At 33.1% G+C, this 23,592-nt stretch overlaps 2 protein-coding genes across 3 annotated transcripts in view; one reads left to right on the top strand and one right to left on the bottom strand.

The window, feature by feature from the left end:
- LOC145333435 (cGMP-dependent 3',5'-cyclic phosphodiesterase-like) overlaps window positions 1–6,969 on the top strand; it is a 94,770-nt gene extending 87,801 nt beyond the window's left edge. For both annotated transcript variants that reach the window (XM_080178578.1, XM_080178576.1), the window contains 4 exons: window positions 464–579; window positions 895–948; window positions 1,299–1,380; window positions 2,605–6,969. In XM_080178578.1, coding sequence (XP_080034704.1) covers window positions 464–579; window positions 895–948; window positions 1,299–1,380; window positions 2,605–2,640 — 288 coding nt within the window. In that variant the 3' untranslated portion in view covers window positions 2,641–6,969. The remainder of the gene's footprint in view (window positions 1–463; window positions 580–894; window positions 949–1,298; window positions 1,381–2,604) is intronic.
- Window positions 6,970–8,243: 1,274 nt separating this feature from the next.
- Window positions 8,244–23,592, bottom strand: part of Cyfip (Cytoplasmic FMR1-interacting protein Sra-1) — a 40,761-nt gene continuing 25,412 nt past the window's right edge. Inside the window, exons 23-38 of the mRNA XM_080179275.1 lie at window positions 20,648–20,745; window positions 19,877–20,009; window positions 17,119–17,261; window positions 16,474–16,571; window positions 15,802–15,866; window positions 15,158–15,259; window positions 14,689–14,796; window positions 14,031–14,211; window positions 13,479–13,582; window positions 12,737–12,815; window positions 12,280–12,368; window positions 11,583–11,664; window positions 11,098–11,196; window positions 10,287–10,438; window positions 9,728–9,779; window positions 8,244–9,224 (exon numbers count right to left, since the gene is read on the bottom strand). Coding sequence (XP_080035401.1) covers window positions 9,755–9,779; window positions 10,287–10,438; window positions 11,098–11,196; window positions 11,583–11,664; window positions 12,280–12,368; window positions 12,737–12,815; window positions 13,479–13,582; window positions 14,031–14,211; window positions 14,689–14,796; window positions 15,158–15,259; window positions 15,802–15,866; window positions 16,474–16,571; window positions 17,119–17,261; window positions 19,877–20,009; window positions 20,648–20,745 — 1,558 coding nt within the window. The 3' untranslated portion in view covers window positions 8,244–9,224; window positions 9,728–9,754. The remainder of the gene's footprint in view (window positions 9,225–9,727; window positions 9,780–10,286; window positions 10,439–11,097; window positions 11,197–11,582; window positions 11,665–12,279; window positions 12,369–12,736; window positions 12,816–13,478; window positions 13,583–14,030; window positions 14,212–14,688; window positions 14,797–15,157; window positions 15,260–15,801; window positions 15,867–16,473; window positions 16,572–17,118; window positions 17,262–19,876; window positions 20,010–20,647; window positions 20,746–23,592) is intronic.

Below are 23,592 nucleotides of genomic sequence, written 5' to 3'. Positions count from 1 at the left end.
AGCATTTTTTCAACAAATTTACTTACAATTTTGCTTTGACTCTTATACATTCGCATTCTGATTATTCAGTTATGACATTATACAAGTGTTAATGTCCGTTTGTCCTACCTTTTCAGAGCTTCGCTTTTATGAATGTTGTCATCCTTGTTTTTGTAAAAGTATGGATATAGATACACTACTAAATATACAGATTAACATAATTTTCGGATCATGGAAAGAAAGTAGCAGATTTCGTCGTATTTTCACTTTTCTTTTCTTTTCACAGTAGCTTTTCTTCTTTTTCTAGCCCTTTCGGAGCCAATTTTATAACCCTGCGTGTCAAACATTAACATTTACCTAACCTAAAATTAACTAACAAAAGCTATTATGAAATACGACGAAACCAGCAACAACGTTTTCTTTCCATGATTCTTTTTTTCTTTCCAAACTGGTGTGGAAACATATAGAGTACATTTATGTCTAGGGTGACTTGGAGAAGGCTATGGGTAACCGTCCTGTAGAGAGTATGGACAGAGAGAGAGCTTTCATACCACAATTACAGATTCAGTTCCTGGATCAGATTGTAATTCCTGTTTTCAGGTAAGCTTCTATAGTCCTGCAACTTTACAATAATCAAAATTAATAGAAAAAAGTTAAAGGTAAGGGAAAAAACAACGATAAATAGATTTACGTGTCCAATTATAAAAAGGTTACCCCTTTACATGTGGAAAAGTTTGAACAAATCAAGATTGAACTAAATAACCCAAATTTTAAAGCCTATTATTGTGAGATTGTGTTTTTTAAACTTTTGGTTCCAGTAAAATTTACAGTCCAATGTACAACTATGTAACTAAGAGAAGAGTTGATTTTTAAAAACAAAGTAAATAAAATTAATAAAATAAGAATATGTTTTAGAATTTTGTCAACAATGTTTCCAGAGGCAGAAGCCACAAACAAAGCGGTCAACAGGTAAAACGCTGAATATCAATGGACGATAAATAGTTGTAATGTATACAATACACCCCAAATTATGTTTGACAAAATTCCTATTCTTGCTTGGAAATTGAAGAGTGTTTTGCATTATTTTACTCTCCATACAATATTCTAATTTAACTCGGGACTTCAAGGGATAAAAGATTAAGATTAAAACTATTAGTTGAATAGATTTAATTATGCTTGTCTGAACCGAACAATCAAGATTTTAAGACCCCAAAATTTGTGTAGCCAATGAATAAGTGAGCATGTTTGTAGAGGTTTGGTTAAAATTGTATTTTTCAGTCACCTTCCTCTCTCCTTTTAACTAGAAAATTTACATACAGGACCAAGAAGTATTGGGACAAAGCTGGCAAAGTTTTGAAGGCCAAGGGAATTCCACCTGGTAACTGCATGGATATGTTCCAGGTATAATTATATTCCAAATGGTAATTGTATGGATATGTTCCAGGTATAATTATATTCCACCTGGTAACTGTATGGATATGTTCCAGGTATATTCATATTCCACCTGGTAACTGTATGGATATGTTCCAGGTATAATTATATTCCACCTGGTAACTGTATGGATATGTTCCAGGTACAATCATATTCCACCTGGTAACTGCATGGATATGTTCCAGGTATGAAAAATACAGCTGATAATCACATATAGGTTTCGTGATTTTTTCCAGGATTAATTTCGTTGTTGGTATAAGCTGACATTATTTGCTGCTTTAACTCAAAGTTCCAATCGAGCATTAAAGCTTCTCCACTTATTTTTAATACAATTGTTAAAAATAGGGGGGGGGGTATTTTTTTCTTCTATGCCTAACACCTGTCTAACCCATAGAGCTAATTAGTACTTAATATAACCTAACCTTATCTAAACTAAATTATCTAAAAAAGAAGAGGGGAGGTTAAATGCTCAATTAGACACTTACGCCGAAAGTGCTTGTTGTAAGGTTCTTTGTAATTCATATCAGATATTCATTTATTCTTCTCGTTATGAATTTAAGATCAGCTGTAAGACATTACCTAGCCTAAGTATGAAATATCAACTAAATTTATTTCATACACTCTTTGCTAAAGTCAAGGTGTAGTAAATTATTTATAATACAAAGTAGAACGATGTCTGTCTGTTTGTTTGTAGCGAAGGATCTCGCTAACCGCTGAACCGATCGGGTTTTCCTTTACAGGGTAGCTTCTCATAGGTCCTGGAAAGGTTTATAACTATTTTCTTGGGGGGTGGGACACCCTTAACCCCCCCAAAAAATGAAAAATATCCCCCCCCCCAAAAAAAATTTTTCTTGTTAAATTAAAACTAACATTTAAATAGTGGGGTCGACTAACACCCCCCCCCCCCAAAAAAAAAAAATTCCCCCCCCAAAATTTTTTTTAAAAATTTTGTTTTAAGTCTAAAACACGAAAAATTAGTTTGATCAAACCTCTTAGGGCAAAGCCCCTAGAGGCTAGGGGAGAAACCGCTAGTAGTAATAAAAGAAAGACTATTTTGCCTCCAAGTCAGCAAACTGTTTACAGATAAACATATCTAAGTTTAAATTATTATGCAGTAATTGTTTTATTGAAAATAGAAATAGTTATTCAAACAAAGTTTTCTTAAGATAATTTTACCTGGCCTTTTATTTTCAGGATCCAAGTATAGATGATGTGGTGATTTCAGATTGAACCAGAGGCATAAGAACATTTCTGATCAGACAAATATCAAGAATAGATATTGTACCGTTCTGCACTAGTTATCAGTGACAAGTTCTGCACTAGTTACCAGTGACAAGTTCTGCACTAGTTACCAGTGACAAGTTCTGCACTAGTTACCAGTGACAAGTTCTGCACTAGTTACCAGTGACAAGTTCTGCACTAGTTACCAGTGACAAGTTCTGCACTAGTTACCAGTGACAAGTTCTGCACTAGTTACCAGTGACATGTTCTGCACTAGTTACCAGTGACAAGTTCTGCACTAATTACCAGTGACAAGTTCTGCACTAGTTACCAGTGACAAGTTCTGCACTAGTTACCAGTGACATGTTCTGCACTAGTTACCAGTGACAAGTTCTGCACTAGTTACCAGTGACAAGTTCTGCACTAGTTACCAGTGACAAGTTCTGCACTAGTTACCAGTGACAAGTTCTGCACTAGTTACCAGTGACAAAAATTTGATTTATACTCACTTCTAGAGAAAGTTGGATGGAGTGGTGGGGGGGGGGGGGTAATTTACACTATGTTTGTCAAAATTGCAATGCAAAAGAAAAGCCTTAAGTATATAGGCTAATATTGGTATGAACTTGAAAATGAATTACGATTAACAGCTCAACGAAAATTTTGGATTTTCTTGACAAGAAATTGCAATTAAGCCATCCAAGTTTAGTTTGCTTTTTTACTATAACTGGCACATAAACCTATTAAAGGATTTTAAATTGATTATTTAATAATAATCATTTATGTAAATTTGACACTCCTTGTTAGAAATCCCCCCCCCCCTCCCACGAATTAACCTAATAACAAGACTAAAAATCCAGTTCTTGCCAAAATCAAACTTGTTCAAATAATACATATAATAGACCATGTAAAGCAAAGTAGCGATTTTAATCAATTTGTATTTGAAAACTACTTATTTTAATTCAACCAAAATGTCCACTTTTTTTTATTTTTTTCAAAGCTTATGAATAGCATTATTCTAATCAATTCAAATCAAAATAAGAAATCCCAACAAAAACAATAAATTTCTAAGGGTTGTATTTAATATTTTTATACCAAACATAAAAATTCCTCTATGTTTCAACATTTTTGGTTAATACTCGAATAAAACAATTTACTCCTTGATTGATAAATAAAAACTAATAAAATCAATGTAAATTTGATCATGATATTTTTAAGTATTTGATATCATTAACGTACAGAGAAGAATTGCTTCCCATTAAATTGTTTTTTAAAGAAAAGATTATTTTTACAATATGGCCAAAACATTAAATTCAAACTTTGGTTGATTTTTTTTTATAAGCGTTTTAGGCAATAATAATTTACTTTCTCGTATTCATTCGAATCCGGTGGATAGGAACCGGTTCTCATCCATACGAAAAAACTATGTCTAGCATCGTATTATATCCACCTTTCTACGAATATAGAAATGTACAATCATAAGATTAAAACTAGTTTTTTTAGCCGGTGACTTCGTCACCTCGGGGCTAAAAAAAACTAGTTTTAATCTCATAATTGTACATTCTATATCCGCGGAAAGCCGTTTATAATACGATGCGAGAAATAACTATTATTAACCTTTAAAAAGTAAATGATTCCATTTTGTGTTGGCTGTGTTGAAAAAATTAACTTGCAACACTCTACGGAACAGCTGCGTTGTGTTAAATTGTTGCAGGAATCGAACCTCAAAACTAAGAACTTTAAAGGCTGCTACGCATAATTCTTAAGTCTTGGCTATTCCCAGGGAGGGGAGGGGACATTGGACTGTAAATTAAACTGGTACACACAGTTTCATAACCTCGTTATCATATTAGTTGGCTTAAACACTTTTGGTACTTTTTGATTAGTTGGGTTCAAATGCCCAAACATTTCAACCAATGTTTTAATCTGTAGAGGGGATAATTTTGTTCATCATCATTGAGTGTGCGTATCAATTTATCGTTCATGGTCTTATCCCTGAAAATCCCTAGCTATTTCTGATCATTTTATGGACTTAAATAGATTCCTACAACATTTTACCGTAAATTGCAGTGGATCCCACTTTTCAATGCAAATTTGTCACCTGGAGGGGGAAGCATTGTCCCCCCCTAAAAACACATATTCACAATTATAGAAATCCAAATACCTCAAAACAAATCATATTATGTATATATTGTATTTTTATATACTTTCAATTTATTCAATGTATTTTTAAAGCAGGGATTGGCCAATGAAGCCTAAAATAATCTTTATCATATTCTACCAGAAGAACTTAAAACTGAAGAAAAGAAAGGAAGATTAATTTATCTTTCATTGTCCAATCCCTGATTGTATTATCGTTTAACAGAGATGGGGTTTTGAAAGATGAATGCCGCGTTTTTTCGACATTGATTGATTGAACGAAGACGATATGATTTCAACAGAGTATACAACTTAAGAATTCAAAAATTTTAAATTTAGCCATTTGTATAATGTCTAACACAGCTCTAAAACGATGCATTAATTAATATGCAGCAAAAATGGATTGAAGATAATTTGTTTTCTTCTATGAAGGCCGTACCAACAAAAGCGAAATAATTGAATAAATAGTTGTATACTCTGTTTAATCAATAAATCAATCAAGAAACGCGGCATTCATCTTTCAAAAACCCATCTCAGATAAGATAGTAGAGCGTGCATAAAATGATAGGGTTCTATGAATTAACAACAGCTTATCTTTGAAGTTAGGTCATCTATTAAGCTCTTCCAAGTAAAGCAGCCACCACTTCCCCTTTACTAATCCTTCTTAAAGTACTAACAAAACCCAGGGCGGGAGAAGACATTGGACTGTTTATTACACAACAACCTTTTAGACTTTCATTCGATTATTATAGGTTGGTTTATTTAGTTAAGTGTCCAAACGTTTCAACCACAAATGGATTACTGAATAATAACATTTTATATGTTATAACAGGTCAGACATAGATTAAAAAGACTGAAGATAGAAATAATACAGACTTGATATTTAGCTTGCTTTGCTTTTAAACAAAAACCTTTATATAGAGTTCTATTTCAATTTTATGATGCTGTACTATATCGTTTGTTAAGGTATTATTCGCCATTATTTATTGTATATTTATTATGTTATTTAATCATCTTTCGAATTAAAATACTAATGGGTTGAAATTTCGTGGTTCTATAGGGTTGAAAAAGGGGGCTCATTTTTTTCTGTAAAGTTGGTTGCAAGCTTACAGTCAAATGCGCTTGTTAAGTCAAACTGTTCTTAATTATGTAGGTATATTAAGAACAGTTTGACCTAACAAGCGCATTTGACTGGAAGCTTACATTCAACTTTACCGAAAATACGCAAAAAATGGCCCTTTATTAAACTTTTCAATAACAATCAAATTAAATAATTTTAAGCAAAGTACGTTTTCAAAACCTCAAATGAAAGTACTTAATGATAGAAATTGTGATTTGATCTCTCTCTATATATATATTTATAATTCTCATTCACTTTCTTAATAAGCAACTAGTGAGTGTGACGCGTATTAGTTCTAAGATTTCATCTTTTAGAATCGTAGCACCATTTATTTTGTGTCCCAATTTCTAACAAACTTTAATTAATACCAGCGGCTTCACCCCTAGCCTCTAGGGGCTTTGCCCCAAGAGGTTTGATCAAACTAATTTTTCGTGTTTTAGATTTTAAAGAAAATTATAATTTTCTTTTGGAGGGGGAGAATTTTTCATTTTTTGGGGGGGTTAGGGGTGTCCCACCTCCCAGACCTATGAGAAGCTACCCTGTAAAGGAGAACCCGATCGGTTCAGCGGTTAGCGAGATCCTTTGCTACACACAGACAGACATCGTTCTACTTTGTATTATAGATGACAGGATGGGTCAATTTTGTTTAAGATTTCTCGTATATCACAGTATAGCGGATGAAACTGGACATTTAATAACTAACTTTGTAAAAATACTTTTTTTTCAAATTGGCTTTTAAATGCCTAAGCCTAATACCCATACATTTCCTAGATTTCTAGAATGTTTTTTTTTCATTTGTCAACCCTCGCTTAACATATTAGAAAAAATTAATTTAAACAAAAACCTATTTTTTAATATGTACTTCATTTATTGAATGTTGTCATCCTTGTTATTTTATTTCCAAGTTGATTAGACTTATTGAGAATGAAATATAATTCTTTTGATTAGCGGGTAAAGATGAAAATATTATTTTCATATATAGATATATATAAAATTTGTATATTAATGTGTGTATATTATGTAAAACTGTTAAATGTTAACTATTTTTATTAGTAAAATATTTAATATATTTACAAAGAAAAGCTTTGTTATTAGTGAGGCTACTATATGATTCATGTTAGTCCGTCTGTCCGTTCACTACGAGCGGAAATGTACTTTTCTCGACTGCCAATAAAAATGTTCATTTAAGCTATGTTTAGATAAAAATCTTGAGATGGTTATAGGTTAATTATAAGTTATAATTATAAGTCCCCAAAATAATATAATAATGTTTTCTTATTGATTAGCCTAACAACTTTGTGGACATTTAGTAAATTTTGATTGGTTGGATCAATAAGTTGAGTGTCTAAACGATCAAACTACTAATCATAATCTACAGAAGGGTAATTCTGTGTATCCTCATTGGTGATGTACATCAATTTATCAGCCGTTGTCTTATCCCTTTAGATCCCTGGTTAAATGTATATTTTAGTTCACATTATTGGTCTATCTCTTTGGCCACTTAGGTATCTTCGCTACTGATGAATAATAAACGGGTAAAGTGATTAGATTGTTTAATTTTTCTTAGGTATTTATTATCTTAAAATTTTAATAATCATAATAATTACAAAAATGGGGTTCAGAAATGCAAAAGCTTTATCCATAATCAATAATGGTTTTGTCCATTGCTTTATAAATTAATTAAAAATAATACAATTTATTACAAATACTTATTACATAAATTTTTAAAGAACTAATTTAAAAAAAAATTTGAACTAAGAAAGATGAAAGGTATTTGAAGCAATTAATATATTTTAGTGATCTGGTAGCAGACAAACCATTCAATTTTCGTCTGTTTGATGGACAGCTGGCAGAATGTGGGAAGTTGTTTAACTTACAAAATCCCCTCCAAAATAATTTGCCTTAAACGATTACAGAAATTTGAGTTTGCGTGGCAATTTCACATAGTAGTACAGTGTTGAACTGTAAAAAATCGTCGACATAACAGTTTCTGCCATTGAAAATCTTAAAAATCTTAAAATAATGTTGGAAAAAGATCAGAGAAAAGTGAGGGATTTCTGCAATTAAAATCTTAAAATAATGTTGGAAAAAGATCAGAGAAAAGTGAGGGATTTCTGCAATTAAAATCTTAAAATAATGTTGGAAAAAGATCAGAGAAAAGTGAGGGATTTCTGCAATTAAATTCTGCCGCCGTTTCTTTAAAGTTTCACTGTGTAATACTACCAAGAGAAATCCCCAAATTCCAGTGCTGTTACTTTTTTTCCTCAGTGTTTTCTTCATCTTAAATTTTAAAAGAAAAACTTTTGCCTACCCCAAAAACGAGTTGCCACCTAATACCTAACATCTCTTGGGTAACTTTCTTATTAGAAGCTTTACAATAATTAAAGCTTGGTATATGGAAGCATAATAATACACAAGTTAAAAAGAAAAACTGGTTTCACACACTACAATATATAAATGAGTATAAAAAAACAGTGATATTTTTCTGGAGGTGAAAGATTTTAAAGTATTTCGTTTGATTTTTATGTAAATTTAAATTAATCAACTGTTTATTTGAAAAAATAACCTCCTGGAAGTCACTTTAATAAATAATACTTGAAATTTACATTATTAAAAATAAATAATATTAAAAGCACTTAATACAACCACAAATAACAAAATAATCTAAAATTAATTTATCATCTTACAATTAAGTCTAGAATTCAAGATGGCGGATATGCGCAAGTGAATTTTTTGGCGCCAATTTTTCCCGCCAATTTTTTTGAATTCACGACAACTAACCTAAAAGTTACACAGATGGAAAGGAAACTTAAAACAGCTGACAACAATGAAATAATAGTGTAACAACTGAACTTGCAAATGACATAACATATTGTGGAAATTATTACATTAAAATCTAGTTCTAGTTTAAGCAAAAAATGAAACAATAGCTTTTGATTTTTAAAGTTTTTGGAGGATTTTTGACAGTAAATGCATAAAAACTATATCTAACAACTATTATATCTAAGAACTAGAAAAGTTAACATTAAAAAAGCAAACATTGAATTTACAACATTGAAAGTTTAAGCCATAGAAAAGGTAATCACATAGGCAAAAGCCTTTTTATTTATAAAAATGTTTGATTCGAATGATTAAAGCCAAACTATGTAATATTAGAAATGTATTTGGCAATTTTGTTGGCGTCCTGTAGATAGATAAAATTCAAGTTTTAAAGAGAAATTTCTTCAATTAGTCTGAAATTGTGCCATGAAAAATAAGTTTGTTATTGAGTGTTGGTTATTAAAGTTCAGAGTTTGTGTGAGTGTTTGTGTCGTCAGCAGTTTTAACTCTCCCTTGCCTAAATAAAAAAAAAGTTAAAATGTCTTTAGCTTTATCAACATGATCATTTATAAAGAATCCTTTAAAATCAACATTAATACTAAAGCTGAATTAAAAATATTAATTTTCGAAAATAAAAGTTGTTATTTTGTTTCACCATTGTCTTAAGCAATTTAAAATAAGCTTACTACAAAACCTCGCTTCTATTCCACTTAATTTAAGTCTTATTATCTAGGTATTATGTCATAATGTTTGTTTGTGTAGGATTAAAGCTAACTGTACGATCAATGCATTACAGAACAAATGACAAACCGATTTATTCTTTACTTTTTAAAAGGCAAGACTATGAACTTCAAGAAGTTACCAATAATAATTCAATAAAAAAATTTTAATACCTAACCAAAAAATCATCATGTTCTAACACCAACACAACAAATAAACTAATATTTCTAGCCAATAGCTTACATTGAACTTACAACTTATTCTTGATTAACTGAGGGCTACAGTAAATTATTTATTTACCTGTGTTAGACCAGGGAGAGGGATTCCTCATCTAATGTTTCCTACTCCACCCCTGAAAAAAAAGTTCATTGTTATAAATGTTCACTTCTTGATTTGTCTTAGCTTTTTAAAATAAATTCTTGCTAAATTTTCGGGAATTGTACCCAAAATTATATGAACACTAAATCTCATCTATTAAATTAAGCACTTTTGCAAAATTGCAATGTCTAATCTTTTCAACCAATGATTGGTCAATACGCATGGTGTAATTTTGTTAATCGTAATGTACACAAATTTATCATCCATTGTCTTATTCCCTAAGATCCCTGTTGATTATAAACATAGTTAGCTTTTTTCATATTAGCGTATTTTTTGTCACTCAAGATCATATATGAAATGTCTGTAGGCAATGATTATCTTTTTGTCTTTTACTTTTCAGACTAAATAATATGAAGTTTTCCCCCAAAGTGCCTTGTTGAACACATAAACCTTTCTCACCGATTCATTTCAACAATAAGAAGGAAGGTGGGGAGGGGGGTGGGCAGAGCTCAAAACTAAGGCACCTGTCTAACTAATGTACCTGTCTCTACCAATTGTCCCATACGCAGCATTTGGGTTCTCCCGCGTGCCATACGTAGACTCACGTGTTCCATAGGTGGGGTTCTCTCTGGTGCCGTAGGCCGATTCTCGTGTGCCGTAGTGCGACTGTGCCAAGGACTGGTGGATAGGCGGCTGAAAAAAATGATAATATTATATAGCATAACTAGCGGCTTCGCCCCTAGCCTCTAGTGGCTTTGCCCAAAGAGGTTTGATCAACCTAATTTTTCGTATTTTAGATTTAAAAAGAAAAAGTTAAAAAAAAAAAAATTTCTGGGGGGGGGATTTTTCATTTTTTGGGGGGGTTAGGGGTTTCCCACCCCCCAAGAAAATAGCTTAAAACCATCACAGGACCAGTAGGTATATTCCCTGAAGAGTAGAGCCCAATCGGTTCAATGGTTACTGAGATCTTAAGCTTCAGACGGACAGACAGACAGACAGACAGACAGACAGACAGACAGACATCGTTCTACTTTGTATTATAGATAAAGCAGCGGTTTGTCGATTTACCCAATATTTCACAGCAGATATACTATTAAACAGTGGATTTAAAATAGAAAACTCTGTAAGAAGCGCTTGAAAGTGTCATGTGTGACGCCGTAAAAATACGTTTAAAAAGGAGGGGAGAAAAGGGATTACAAAAAAAGAGATGGAATTAGACAAATTCTTATGCCGTCACTCTTGGAGTCTTGACACTTTCCAGCACTTTACTTAATTATTAAGAAAATGTTACAAGAACATGCTCTAGGTTGAGAGAATCTATGACATTAACTTAAATAATGATTGTATTGTACCTGGAAGCAGCGAACATGTTCCACTGGCATATTCTCATTCTCCGAGAGGCTTGTGTTCAAATACTTGTTCAGCTGGGCGAAAATCTGAGAGTTCAGCACCTGACGTAAAAGAACAAGGATAAAATACAGGGATATTATCCATTAATGCAAAAAAATAGAGAGGGAAGGGGTAAAATAACTGTATATTCCCAACCCGTGGACCCTGTGCCGACTTTCAATTGGGTCTTTGAATACCAGCCAATAGTGTCGGAAATATTAACGCAGCCTATAAGAACAGAGTAAAGGAACATTCCATCCAAATTATTGGCTGTAATTTTTACACGATTTGGGACAATAAAACATTTCAATTTTAAATTGGACGGATTATTGTATCTAACAATTCATCTAGGATAATACTTCTATTCTTAATGCGTTTAAAGAAGAAATAAAAAAAAACAGAAATACCCTTGGCATGGTATTTTTTGATAACCATACAAAAATAATACCTGGAATCTTCTAATTCTGTCAACCATTCGTTTCAGCTGGATTCCCTTGATATTCTCATCTCTTCGGTCCACTTTCTGAACCCTGTTAAAAAAAATTACAATACAAAACACTATTTGCTGCGCCGTGCCCCAAGCCTCTAGGGGGAAAGCAAGGAAGGTCAGGGAAATAGCCTCTAGAACCATCCCAACACGTTTACTAATTCTACGTGAAAAGTACATTTTATTCGGAAAATTTCTAAAACTTTAAGCTTCAGCCAAAAAAAACTATAAACTTTATATAATAAATTACATTGATGTGCCGACTACATTATGTTAAGAATAAGGATTAAGAGTTTACTTTTATCTAATCTACTCAATATCTAAATTCAAGTTCATTTCAGAGAGAAATGTTATAATGGTATTCAACATTATCATTATCAACGATTACGATGATTGGCTGACTATCAAAGGTCTCGAGAAAGTCAAACAAACAATAAATGGATAATATATTATTAAGCCACGAAACCTATACAAAGACTCACAAAGTCTATCTGCAAATAAAAGACACACAAAACCTACAAATCAGGATGGCGCTTATCTCTCTTATTTGTCTATTGGATGTATAAACTTTTGTACTATGGATGTCTCAAATATGTTGCTGTTTTCAGAACAAGCTTTTTATAACGACCGGGTGAGTTTTTGTTGAGTTTACTTTTACCTGAAAATATGATAGCAGAAGTCGAGGCATTCAAATCTTCTCTGTTGACCCAGGAGTAAAATCATCACACAGCCAGCCCAGTTCAAACCCTAAAACAGAAGTTTTGATTGGATATCAGGAATAAGACAATCTAAATAAATTAATCTTCTTTTCTATAATTATTTATTATTAATTCTATACAAGACTATGCTTAGTATATTATGTACAAAATGGACTATAGATTGCTTTATATGCTATTGTCCGCTAGTTTCCTGATAAATTTAAATTGAGAACTAATGCGACACTAAGAGAGAGAAAGAAAATAAATAAAATGGGTCCTAAAAATTACAACCTATTCAAAGCAGCAAATTCGAGATCTTTAGAATGAGACAAATAAAAGCCTTATTACTTTAGAGCTTCATTGGCTTTAGACCGCCCTACCTCTATAAAAAATGGTGATCCCTAAGAAAATATTTACCTCTCCAAAAAGATGTTCAACTGTGAATTCATTTTCCCCAACTGGAATACAGTACACAAACTGAAGAGCTGACCATAACCTAAATATTATTATAGCATATTATTATATATTATAGCATGCTATTCATTATCCCTAAATGGAAAACATTAGCATTTTTGGACAATAGAGTTTCTTAAAGCATATCTTTATGCTTAAAAATTCAACTAATAATACTATTGGTCCAACAAAGGGAATGTTCATCAACAGGGGCGTCGTAGCTCAGTGGTAACGCACTGAGTTGCGGTGATGAGGGTTCGAGTTCTAGTCCCCATGTTGCAACTCGAATTTCTCAGTTGAATACATTCACACAACTTCCCCTGGTTGTGTAAGAAGGGAGATTGTTGAGTGGTTTGGATACTTAATATCTGTACAACCTTTATCCCAAGCTCCTCTGCAGAGAGCGTCATTCATTATGGTGGCTTAATTTGGGACACCTGCCATACTCGGCGAGGGTGAGGTAATGTAGAGTAGCTCCCTTGAGACAGCGGGTCAAGGCATAATGTACTTGAGCGTGGAGCTGATAGCCCTAGTGGCTATACAAAAGTGTCTCGTCCTTCTTCATGACTACTTAGGTCCAAACACTAAGAAACAATGGCTACACAAACAAACAAACAAATGTTCATCAACAGCTCCTAGTTTTAAAACTAGCGGCTACAACATTATAGTCATCTAACGGCATGTAGAATGTTTTTTTGGTTTGTACCTGTGGAATTCTGTGCATTCATCAATGTTGATGACACCATTGGTAGGAGCCTTTCCATGCCATACCGCGTCGTCCAAGAATCCTTTGATACGGTTCAGGATTACCTAAAAAAAAATCATTAAAACTTACCTACCTAGGTACATTTCATTTAAAATTGCTAATTATCCAAGTCCATTCTTGAACTGATGGTTTAAAGAACTAAGATTACTGTTTCAGAAAAGATGACGGGAAGATTTGACTGTAAATTCCACTGGTATCCAAAGCCTTATAAACAAGATATCTCATTTGTTGGCTTGACAACTTTGAGTACTTCTTCAAAATTTTGATTAAGTTGTGCAAACCTTCAGTGTCTAAACTTTTCCAACAATTTTAATTTTAGGTGTTCTTTTGTTTATAGTGATTGAGGCGAGCTATTTATTGTTTGTAGTAATATCTCCTTAGAGGGCAATTATAAAAAAATGTTTGACCATCAAAAATGAAAATTTTTAGAAAAGCGAATAAAGTATGTTTCTTTATGACAATGATAAGTTATTTTGTAAGGAGTTAACTAACCTCAAAGATAGAAAGTCCACAGCAAAGCCTTTCCCTGGTCAGCAGGTCTCCGTCTCTGGCAATCTGGGCCTGCTTGGCTGTACCCAACTTCTCGATGTTGGGTACAACCTGCAGGGCTGCGTACTTGGCCTCCAGTCTCTTCTGCTTTGTCTCTGCCTTCTCTCCTTCCTTGCAGAATGGCCTATAAAATACAATTGTTTATTTTCATTTCAAAGATGGTTGAATTATATGTTTTTCTTCTGCATGCTGGTACATTATTCTTTAAGATTTTGCTAAATATGCGGGAAGCGTTTGAAGAAGTTGATCTCACATTTCTGTTTAGGCGGTATATTTCGACAACCTTTGTAAGAAAAACTTAAAAATGAGGATCATTAACCAAAAAGCAAACGTTTTTTTCGAATTAGGCACGTTTTTTTATGGCGTTTACCCTCAAAGTGTCTTGTTAAGAACATAATCTTCCCCCCTTCTGTTAAAAAAATATTGAAAACAAGGGGGGGGGGGGGGAAGGCTAATTTTTCGTGTATTTGTTTACTATTTTAGGCCAGGATAGTTTAGCTAATATTGGGTACACCCTTAATTTATTTCAATTTATTTAAAATGAGGAGGAGGCACTTTGAGGGACAGCACCTAGTAAATTTCATATAGCAGTTATTTCTACCTGGGAAGAATATTCTGGAAAGGAGCTGCCTGCAGCAAATCTAGAACTTCTTCTTGTGACAAGGATTGTTCAATCAACAGACAGAAAATTATTGCATTTCCAAATTCCCTAAAATTATAAACTGGTTAAAATTCATTTTAAGGATGATAACAATTATGAATCGATGCTTGCTAATTAAAGACAAATACAAAGGAACTTAAAAAAATACAAATCTATCATTTTTGATGTTTAAATTATAGAGTATCTGCTCGCTCTTTAATTTTGTTTCTATAATAAAAATCCTTATTTAGATCAATGACTTTTCCTGGGTTGTAAATAATGATTCTTTAAATTGATAACAAAAGAGCTTCATTTAAATCATAAATTTTCTCATTCATATTCTCAAACAAAATAATATAAATATATCCCGTTCTAGTTAAATAATGTGCATTGGTACATACCCTAATTTAAGAAAAGCTTTATAATTTACCTGAAATTATGGAAGAGTTCAGTCCTGGCATCCGGATACTGGACAATGTCCAGCAGTTTCAGCTGGTAATACTCCAATATTCCAGGACTTCCATAATCATACCTGAACATTTACAAATTAAGATTTGCTTTAAAAACAAGGATGATTGTATCCATACCAATCAGGTGACATTGGACTGTAAATTACACTGGTAACCAAAATTTTTAAATACACAATCTCTCATTAACTGACCAAGCTAAATTTGCTTGATTTACTTCACTAAGAGATGCGATTGATAATGAAGATTTTTTTCTTTGAAATATATTTCGTTATAAAGCAGCAGTAGTTACTAATTTATAAATGTTATGGTTGAGATAGACTATAAATGTTAAAAGTTCTCATTAACTGGCTTAGAATTATTGTATTTTAACTAAATCTTGATTTGTAAAAACTGCCTGGTAGGGTAAATACTTTTTAACTAATAGTTTTAATATACAAGGGGTAATCTATTTGGGATGTGCATCAAATTCTCGTTCATTGTCTTATCACTTTAAATCCTTGGGTTTGTTTACGATTCATTTAACAAAAAAATGAGATGTCAAAGCTCGACAGAAACATCGAGGGAAAGCACCAATAAGCTGGACTACAAACAAACAAAAATTCACCTTGGTAACTTGCAATCTTTTGGCATAACTTCCATCAGTGTTCTCGTAAATTGCAGGATATTTCCCTGAAGAAAAAATTATTTTGTTATCCTATTATATAAAGTAGAAAGCGTTTTTTGTCTGTCCCGAAGGATCTCGCTAACCGCTGAGCCGATATTGTTCTCATTTACAGTGAAGCTTCTTTAGGTCCTGGGAAGGTTTTAAACTATTTTTGGAGAGGGTGTCCTCACCCCCTCCTCCCAAAAACTATTTTTATATGTATATCTATGAGAAGATGTACATTAAAATAGATTAAAAATAAAATAGGAAAAGAATTATATCTCAGTTGCAAGTCTATAAAGTCAAAATTACAAACATTTATTTAACCACAGCAAAGCATTGAAATTCTTTGTTTTTCGCAGTTAATATTATTCTAAATACTTTTTACTCTTATGTATATAGTAATTTAAAGTTCGAAAATAAAATCCTCCAAATTTATTAATATAAGTGCTAATATAATGAATTAGCTACATACTTTGATAACTCCCTGATAAAGGGGGGATTTAGAGAAATTAGTCACATGAAGTACCAGCAATTTTTTTTTTTTTTTTCTGGACCTACATTCTTAGTTACTTCAAGTGACGAGTGTCTTTAAAATGTCCCCTTTTTTTGTTAAAACATAAATAATCAAACCTGCACTAAAGATTTGACAACTTTGAGAAGTTCCTCCATGACAACAGCAATGCCTTGATATCCAAGCAATCTTGCCATCGCATTGAAGTGGGGAGCACCTGAAAATTAAATATTTAATGCTTTGTTGAGTTTAATTAGTACTTTTAGAAACCAAAACTAAAATAAATTTAAAGGAACTCAACTAAAAAAAGATATAAAGCACTTAAATTTGGCATTGCAGTTACTTTAAGAGGAATTATGTGGAACTGTCTTTTTTTCACCAAACAAACAATTTTGAATCATTTGAGACAAATCTTTTTTCAACAATAACATTCCTTATATTTGCACTTAAAACTTTTTTTTATACTATTGGCTACGCACCTAGAGGCTTCTAGGGGACCCTGAGAGAGGGGAAAGTCGACCCCCCATTTTTAATTGTAGGTACCCTTCCCTAATATATTTATAAACCTTCCCAGGACATGTGAGAAGCTACCCTGTAAAGCAAAACCATATCGATTCAGTGGTTAGCGAGATCATATGATTCGGTACACACAGACAGACAAGCACACAGAGATCCTTTTACTTTATTTTAAGGATGTTGAAAATATTTGAACATTGAAAAGTGTCAAATGAAAATATAAGGAAAATTTTATAAAAAAAACTCACCCACAAAATTTGCATACTGCCCATAGATGTAATGATTGGCCGTGTTCAAAGCTTTGCTGCCCCAGAGGTAATGGTGGGCCATCTGGGGGGCTCGTTCACGCTGTACTTGCTGGGTAAACAGGATATCCTTGCATTTCACAAACCTTTAAAATAATATGGATCATGATAAGAGTTAAGTTAACAAGGATGACAATACCTAAAAGCTAAGCTCTGAAATGGAAGGACAAACGAACATTAACACTTGTAGATTGTCAGAACTGAATTAGCAGAATATTAATGCATCAGTACAAACAATATTTTAAGAAAATTTGTTGCAAAACTGCATAAATAGATGATACTGTTTAAGGACATACTTACATATTTGGGACTTGTTTATAGAGATGCTTCGCTTATAACTTTGTACCTTGTTGTAATAGGAATCAGTTTTCAAAAAATCAGAAGAATCGGATAATTTTAACATACAAAAATTTGTTGTCAAAAAAGTTGAAAATCGTCATGTTTAAAATGGACGTACGGACATTCTGGTATTGTTTATATAGTTGCTACGCTTTCTTAATTGTACCTAACTACTATAAGAATCATCATGCAAAGTTTGGAATCGATAGGGTAAGGGGGGGGAAATTTCGGTTTTTTTTCGGTTTTTTTGAAAAAAAAATGGGGTAAATATTAATATTTTCAAATGAAACCAAGACCAGTAGAAAGCTTACGGAAAGGACTATCAGGTCCTAAAAGGACATTATCCTAGGACTTTTAGAAGTTGGCCGAAATTGACCGCAAAAAAGTTACCGATATTTCCCCACCACCGGGGGAAATATCGGTAATTTTTTTCAACCTAAAAAAAATCGATGAAAAACGGCCAAACGGCCAGTCGAACATAAATAATCATAATTAGTATAGGTTATAGGGATTATCCACAAAAAGTTTCATAATGATCGGACTATTCCTTCTATGTTAAAAATGAATTTTTTTGAAAGACGCGAATTTTCGATTTTTTTTTTCGAAAATTTTTTTTAAAAAAACTTAAAATTAATATAAGAAAAAAACGTATTTTATTACTTTTTAGGCCTGATCCTAAAAAAGCTCACATTGAACTATAGATTTAGCCCAAAAAAACATGAAAATTGATTAAAAATTGACCTCAAAAATTGAATTTGAAGCAAAAGTGTCATCTTTGCAAAAAATCTTGACTACATTTTAACCTTAAAAAAATCGATGAAAAAAGGCCAAACGACCAAACAAGCGTAAAAAATCATAATTAGTATAGGTGATTGGGATTAACCACAAAAAAATTCATAAAGATCGGACTATTCCTCCTATGTCAAAAATATTTTTTTTTCAAAGGACCAGAAATTTTGATTTTTTCCTCGCAAAATTTTGATTAAAAAAATAAAATTATTTTTTTTGTTTGTTTTTTATCTGTTCTATTCATTTTTAGGCCTAATTCTTAAAAAGTCCATATGGAATAATAGATTTGACAAAAGAAAACATGAAAACATGACCTTAAAAGTTGAATTTTAATTTCTTTTGAAATTACCGATTTTTCCCCCGGCGCCAACTTTGGTCATTTTTGAAAAAAATATTAACCCGATTTTAAGGCTCTCAACGGATTTGGAAAAAGCAGGCAATTTCTAGTTCAAAAAGTTTTTCAGATCAGCTCTAGGTCTTACCAATTTTTGTGTAGGTCGATCTTTACACACCTACTAAAAAATGTTTTGAAAAAAAAAAATTTTCGTCCGACTTTGAGACCCAATAAGTACCCTTAATATTCATCTCACAAAAAATTCATTTTATACTTTTTTGTAGGCAATTTAACAAGGAACAAATTTGCTTTAATGTTTTTTTCTGTCATTTGAAAGGAACATGGAGAAAAAGGTCATTTAATGAAGGTAGGTCGAAATTACCGAGAATAGCCCCTTACCGAAACTTCCCCCCCCTTACCCTAGGACAATTCTAACCTGATTAAATTAACGAAAAGAGCTAACTCTCTGTGACGGACGGACGTACGGACGGACCGACCCTAATTATAAAAAAGCTTCGCTTTTAAAAAGAAAGCTAGTGAAAAGTACCTACTAGAAAACGGACAAAAATCGAGTGGAGAACAAAGCTGACTTTACTTTTTGAAGAATTAGTACATTAATAAAACTACCTATCATTTTTTTTAATAACTTTAAGAAAGGAGCCCACAACAGATCTATAGTATAGATGTATATACAGACAACTACCTCCCTTTCTTTTCAAAGACCTCTTTCGTCTGCTTCAAAATTATTTTCTGCTACTTGGCTGTGTTGATATAAGCGACACAATTGGTTGATTTTCAATGACCCAATAGAAAGGTTGCACAAGGCGGTTGCGATGAGAGATACAGTTATTTAACCCTTCCTCTAGTGTTTTACTCTAATGGGCCCACGACGAATATAAAGCATAGAATTTTTAATATTTGAAGAATTAGTACATTCATAAAACTATCATATAAAAAAACAACTTTGTACTTTTTTTGAATAAATATTATTTTGTCAAAGAGTCAAATCTTTTGATGTTAACGTTATTTGAAAATAAACGATTTTCTACAATCATATGCCTAAGATTAGGAATCATAAAATCTTCAATTCTATGGTGGGCCTGGCTTTTAATAAACATTTAAAGCAGATTGTTTTTGATTTATCTATTAAATTCCTCCCACCTGTCAGTCATCTAAAGAATCTTATTAACTGTATTAGACAAATGTCGTCTTTGTTTTAAAAATATCAGAATATAAAACCTGTTTGTGGCAGCGTTGTAGCAGTAATGGGGCAAGAAGTCGTAGTTGAGCTCCCAGAAAACGTGAAGTGTGACCCTTCCATAGGGAGCCAACACGTTGTGGTTAGCCTCGCGATACATGTCATCAAAATCATCTGAAATTTTGCTTTTTTAGTTTAGTTTCCTTCTTAGGGATATAAGTCTGTTAGAATTCAAAGTTTTTGTTTGATATTTTTGTACATTGGATGTATTAATGGCAAGAAATAAGAGATTATAGATCTAAAAATGTTTTTGTATTCTTTTAAAATACCCATCCCCAAAGAAAATAGCCTAAATCCACCAGTAGGTATATTCCCTGAAGAGTAGAATCCGATCGGTTAAGTGGTTACCGAGATCTTAAGGGACAGACGGACAGACAGACGGACGGACATACATCATTCTTCTTTGTATTATAAATATTTTTGGACGTATTAATGGCAAGAAATAAGAGATTATAGATCTAAAAATGTTTTGTATTCTTTTAAAATTCTAACTATTGATCGAAAATTTAAACTAGGTACTTAAAGATGATTCATGATCAATAGGTACTATTTTTTTGTAATTTTAAGTTAATAGAGTAGAGATGGGGCTCTAAGTCATTAGTTGAAGTGTACCCTCCCTCCAACAAACTAAATGCATAAAATATGTATTATACTCCCCTGAAAAGCAGATTCCATTCAGCCTTTACTGAGGTTATTATCTTCAGACAATCATACATCATACTACTTTGTAACACAGGTATTATAAACCCTACCTAGAGCCAAGTGCTTGGAGAGAAGTTTGTGGGCGTATCTATTCACTTTGATCAGGGCATTCAATTCAACTATTCCAGTTATATCTCCGGCTTCAAACCTAAAATAATAAAGTAAGATGTTGGTCTTTTTACTTCAGATTTTTGTACATTCAGGATATTTTAGTCAGTAACGATCACAGTTTTTTAGGCCTTTCCAATTTCAATTTTTAAGGGGGTTATTGACTACCCTTTTCCACACGCCTACGACTTCAATACTGCATATCCGGGATCCGCCCAATTTTTGTTCTATTTTGGAATCCGAATCCAGAATCCGTTTTTAATAGCGGATTCGGATTCTTAATTGGTAGGCTATAATTAGCGTCTTGAGTTTTTTCTTTCAATTCCCCCTTTTTGAAAGCAAAGATTATCATCATTATATACAGGGTGCGCCACATAAAACCGGACTTTTTCTAAATTCTAAACAAATGAACATAATATCGTCAATTTTAAAGATTTTATTAAATTTTAAAAACTGGGAAGCAAACTAGGTATATGACTATTAGATCATTCAATAAAATCGCCGCCAGGATCAATCACCGCCTTCACCCGCCTACTCAACCGCCGGCTGGCCCAGGTCAAAATGTGCCTGTCCAAGCTGGCGAAGTTCTTCTTGATAGTGGCAATAAGGGAGGTCTTTGTGGTATGGGCACGTCTATTAGTGCATACTTCAAAGTAGCTCCAGGCCAAAAGTCCATTAAATTAAGATTGGGCTGCTGGGAGGCCTCATTTCTTTAGAAAAGTGACTAACCGCAGGATCCAAATTCACCCAACTTTCAAGCTGTCCTTCGACACGGCGGCTCTCATTTGGGCCACAGTTGAGCTAGAACGACGTTCTATACCTTTTTGGAAATGGCATGGAAATTTAGCTAGGGTTGTCAGCGCAACCCAAAGTCTAAAATGAGTTTTTATAGTCCATATGGGTCTCTAACGTCGAGAATCGAGAAATTTTCACGATTTTACGCGATTTTTTACGTTTTTGACATCTCTAAATCTGCCACGTTTCACTTTGCCGGAGTACCACAGCCAAGCGGTTTTAGATAGAGAGCTCTAGTCTTTTCTAGTGGCTTACTTAAGTATCTAACAGTATTCCCAGCAAGTTGCATAACTCTACCTCATCTACAAATGGGCTGAGGTCCGATTTAGTGGGCTCTAGTCTAGAATCAATATCATACCACCAGCGCATTTCGAATCTGCCTTGTTGTACAAAAGCGCGGCCAGCTTGGAGTACGAGCCCATCTTCGTCCAAAGATTTTTTTGTGCTAAAAGGTCATTACCTAAGCTTTTTATAGTGGGGTCAAACGTCCTGATTGGTCAAGTAGTTTGGACGCTATGGCCTATTAAAAAAAGTCCAAATTTAAGTGGCGCACCATTATATAATATCTTTTAAAATCTGGTTCGATTCTCGGAATTGAATTTTAGAGATCACCAAGAACATTAATTTTTAGGACATATGTAGCACTTCAAATTTTTAATTTTTTAAAAAAGCCTTATAAAATATTGCTAGAATCCGAAATCCGAATCCGGAATCCGCCAAAAATAAGAATCCGGAATCCGAGAGAATCCGCCATTTTTTGGACAGATTCTTGTAAGAATCCGAATCTGGTCCAAAAATTTGACGAATTGCCATCGCTAATATCTATAAAACAAAGTACCTTGATGTCTGTCCGTCTGACCGTCTGTAGCTTAAGATCTCAGTAACCGCTAAACCGATTGGGCTCTACTCTTCAGGGATTATATCTACTGGTCCTGTGATGGTTTTAAGCTATTTTCCTGGGGGGTGGGACACCCCAAACCCCCCCCAAAAAAAAAAAAAAAAAAACTCTCCCCAAATTTTTTTATAGATTTTTTGGAAAATCTCAGTAACTGCTGAACAAATTGGGCTCTACTCTTCCGGGAATATACCTACTGGTCCTCTGGTGGTTTTAGGCTATTTTCTAGGAGGGTGGGACACCCCAACCCCCCTAAAAATAAAAAAATCCCTATTTCCAAATTTTTTTTTATTTTTGTAAACAAAAACCAGTAATTGGGTTGGGGGAACCCCACTGCATCATGGGGCAAAGCCCCCATGATCCCCCCCCAAAAAAAAAATTCACCAAAAATTTTTTTTGGGCTTTATGTAGGTAACTTTTAAAAATTGACATCTTTAAAAAGTTGTTGCAACTATAGGTATTAAATAAAATTTACAGAGGAGAGTTTTCAATTTTTGTGTATATGTGGTCCAATCAGTGGGACTATCAGAGCTTGCGCCGCATACAGGGTACTCGCTTATGCTCAGCCCGTACAAGATATACGGTGAACAACCTGGGTTTAATTTTTACGAATAGAAATTTTTGTGCATACGGCGCACAACCTGGGTTTAATTTTACCAAATAGTAATTCGGCAAAGAATAACTTTTTTGAAAATATAACTATAAAATTATTCTGGAGGGTTGACTTTCCATTACCTCATGGGGCGAAGCCCCTAGAGGCTAGGGGCGAAGCCACTAGTTTATATATATAATTTTAAAATGTTCTTAACAATTGCTCAAGAATTGCACTTACTATTAGAACATGGGCTAATAAGAGTGATTAACATTTTCAAGAGAAGTTAAATTTTCTATACAGATACACAGGTATATGGATGACAACACTTCTGAAGATGTGTTTTACTTTTAAAAAATGTATTACTTTATTTAAAACACATACAAACACACACACAAACTAAAGGCTCAAAGCCACAATGGGACCTCGAACATGAAATGGGTGATGTTTTTGGATATAAAATTATCTCTATATTAAGGTTGGGCTTGTAAACTTAACAATAAGATTACTTCAGCATTAATCTAAATTCAAATAATATAGGTAATTATTTCATATATTATAAAACCAAAAAAAAATTTGACAGGTACATTTTTTAGTTTTTAATA

Source organism: Acartia tonsa, chromosome 12 (genome assembly GCF_053477335.1).
Source record: "Acartia tonsa isolate MP-2025a chromosome 12, ASM5347733v1, whole genome shotgun sequence".
Classification (NCBI taxonomy): Eukaryota; Metazoa; Arthropoda; class Copepoda; order Calanoida; family Acartiidae; genus Acartia; species Acartia tonsa.
Note: the sequence above shows the minus strand (reverse complement) of the source record. Positions and strands in the feature narration are given on the sequence as shown.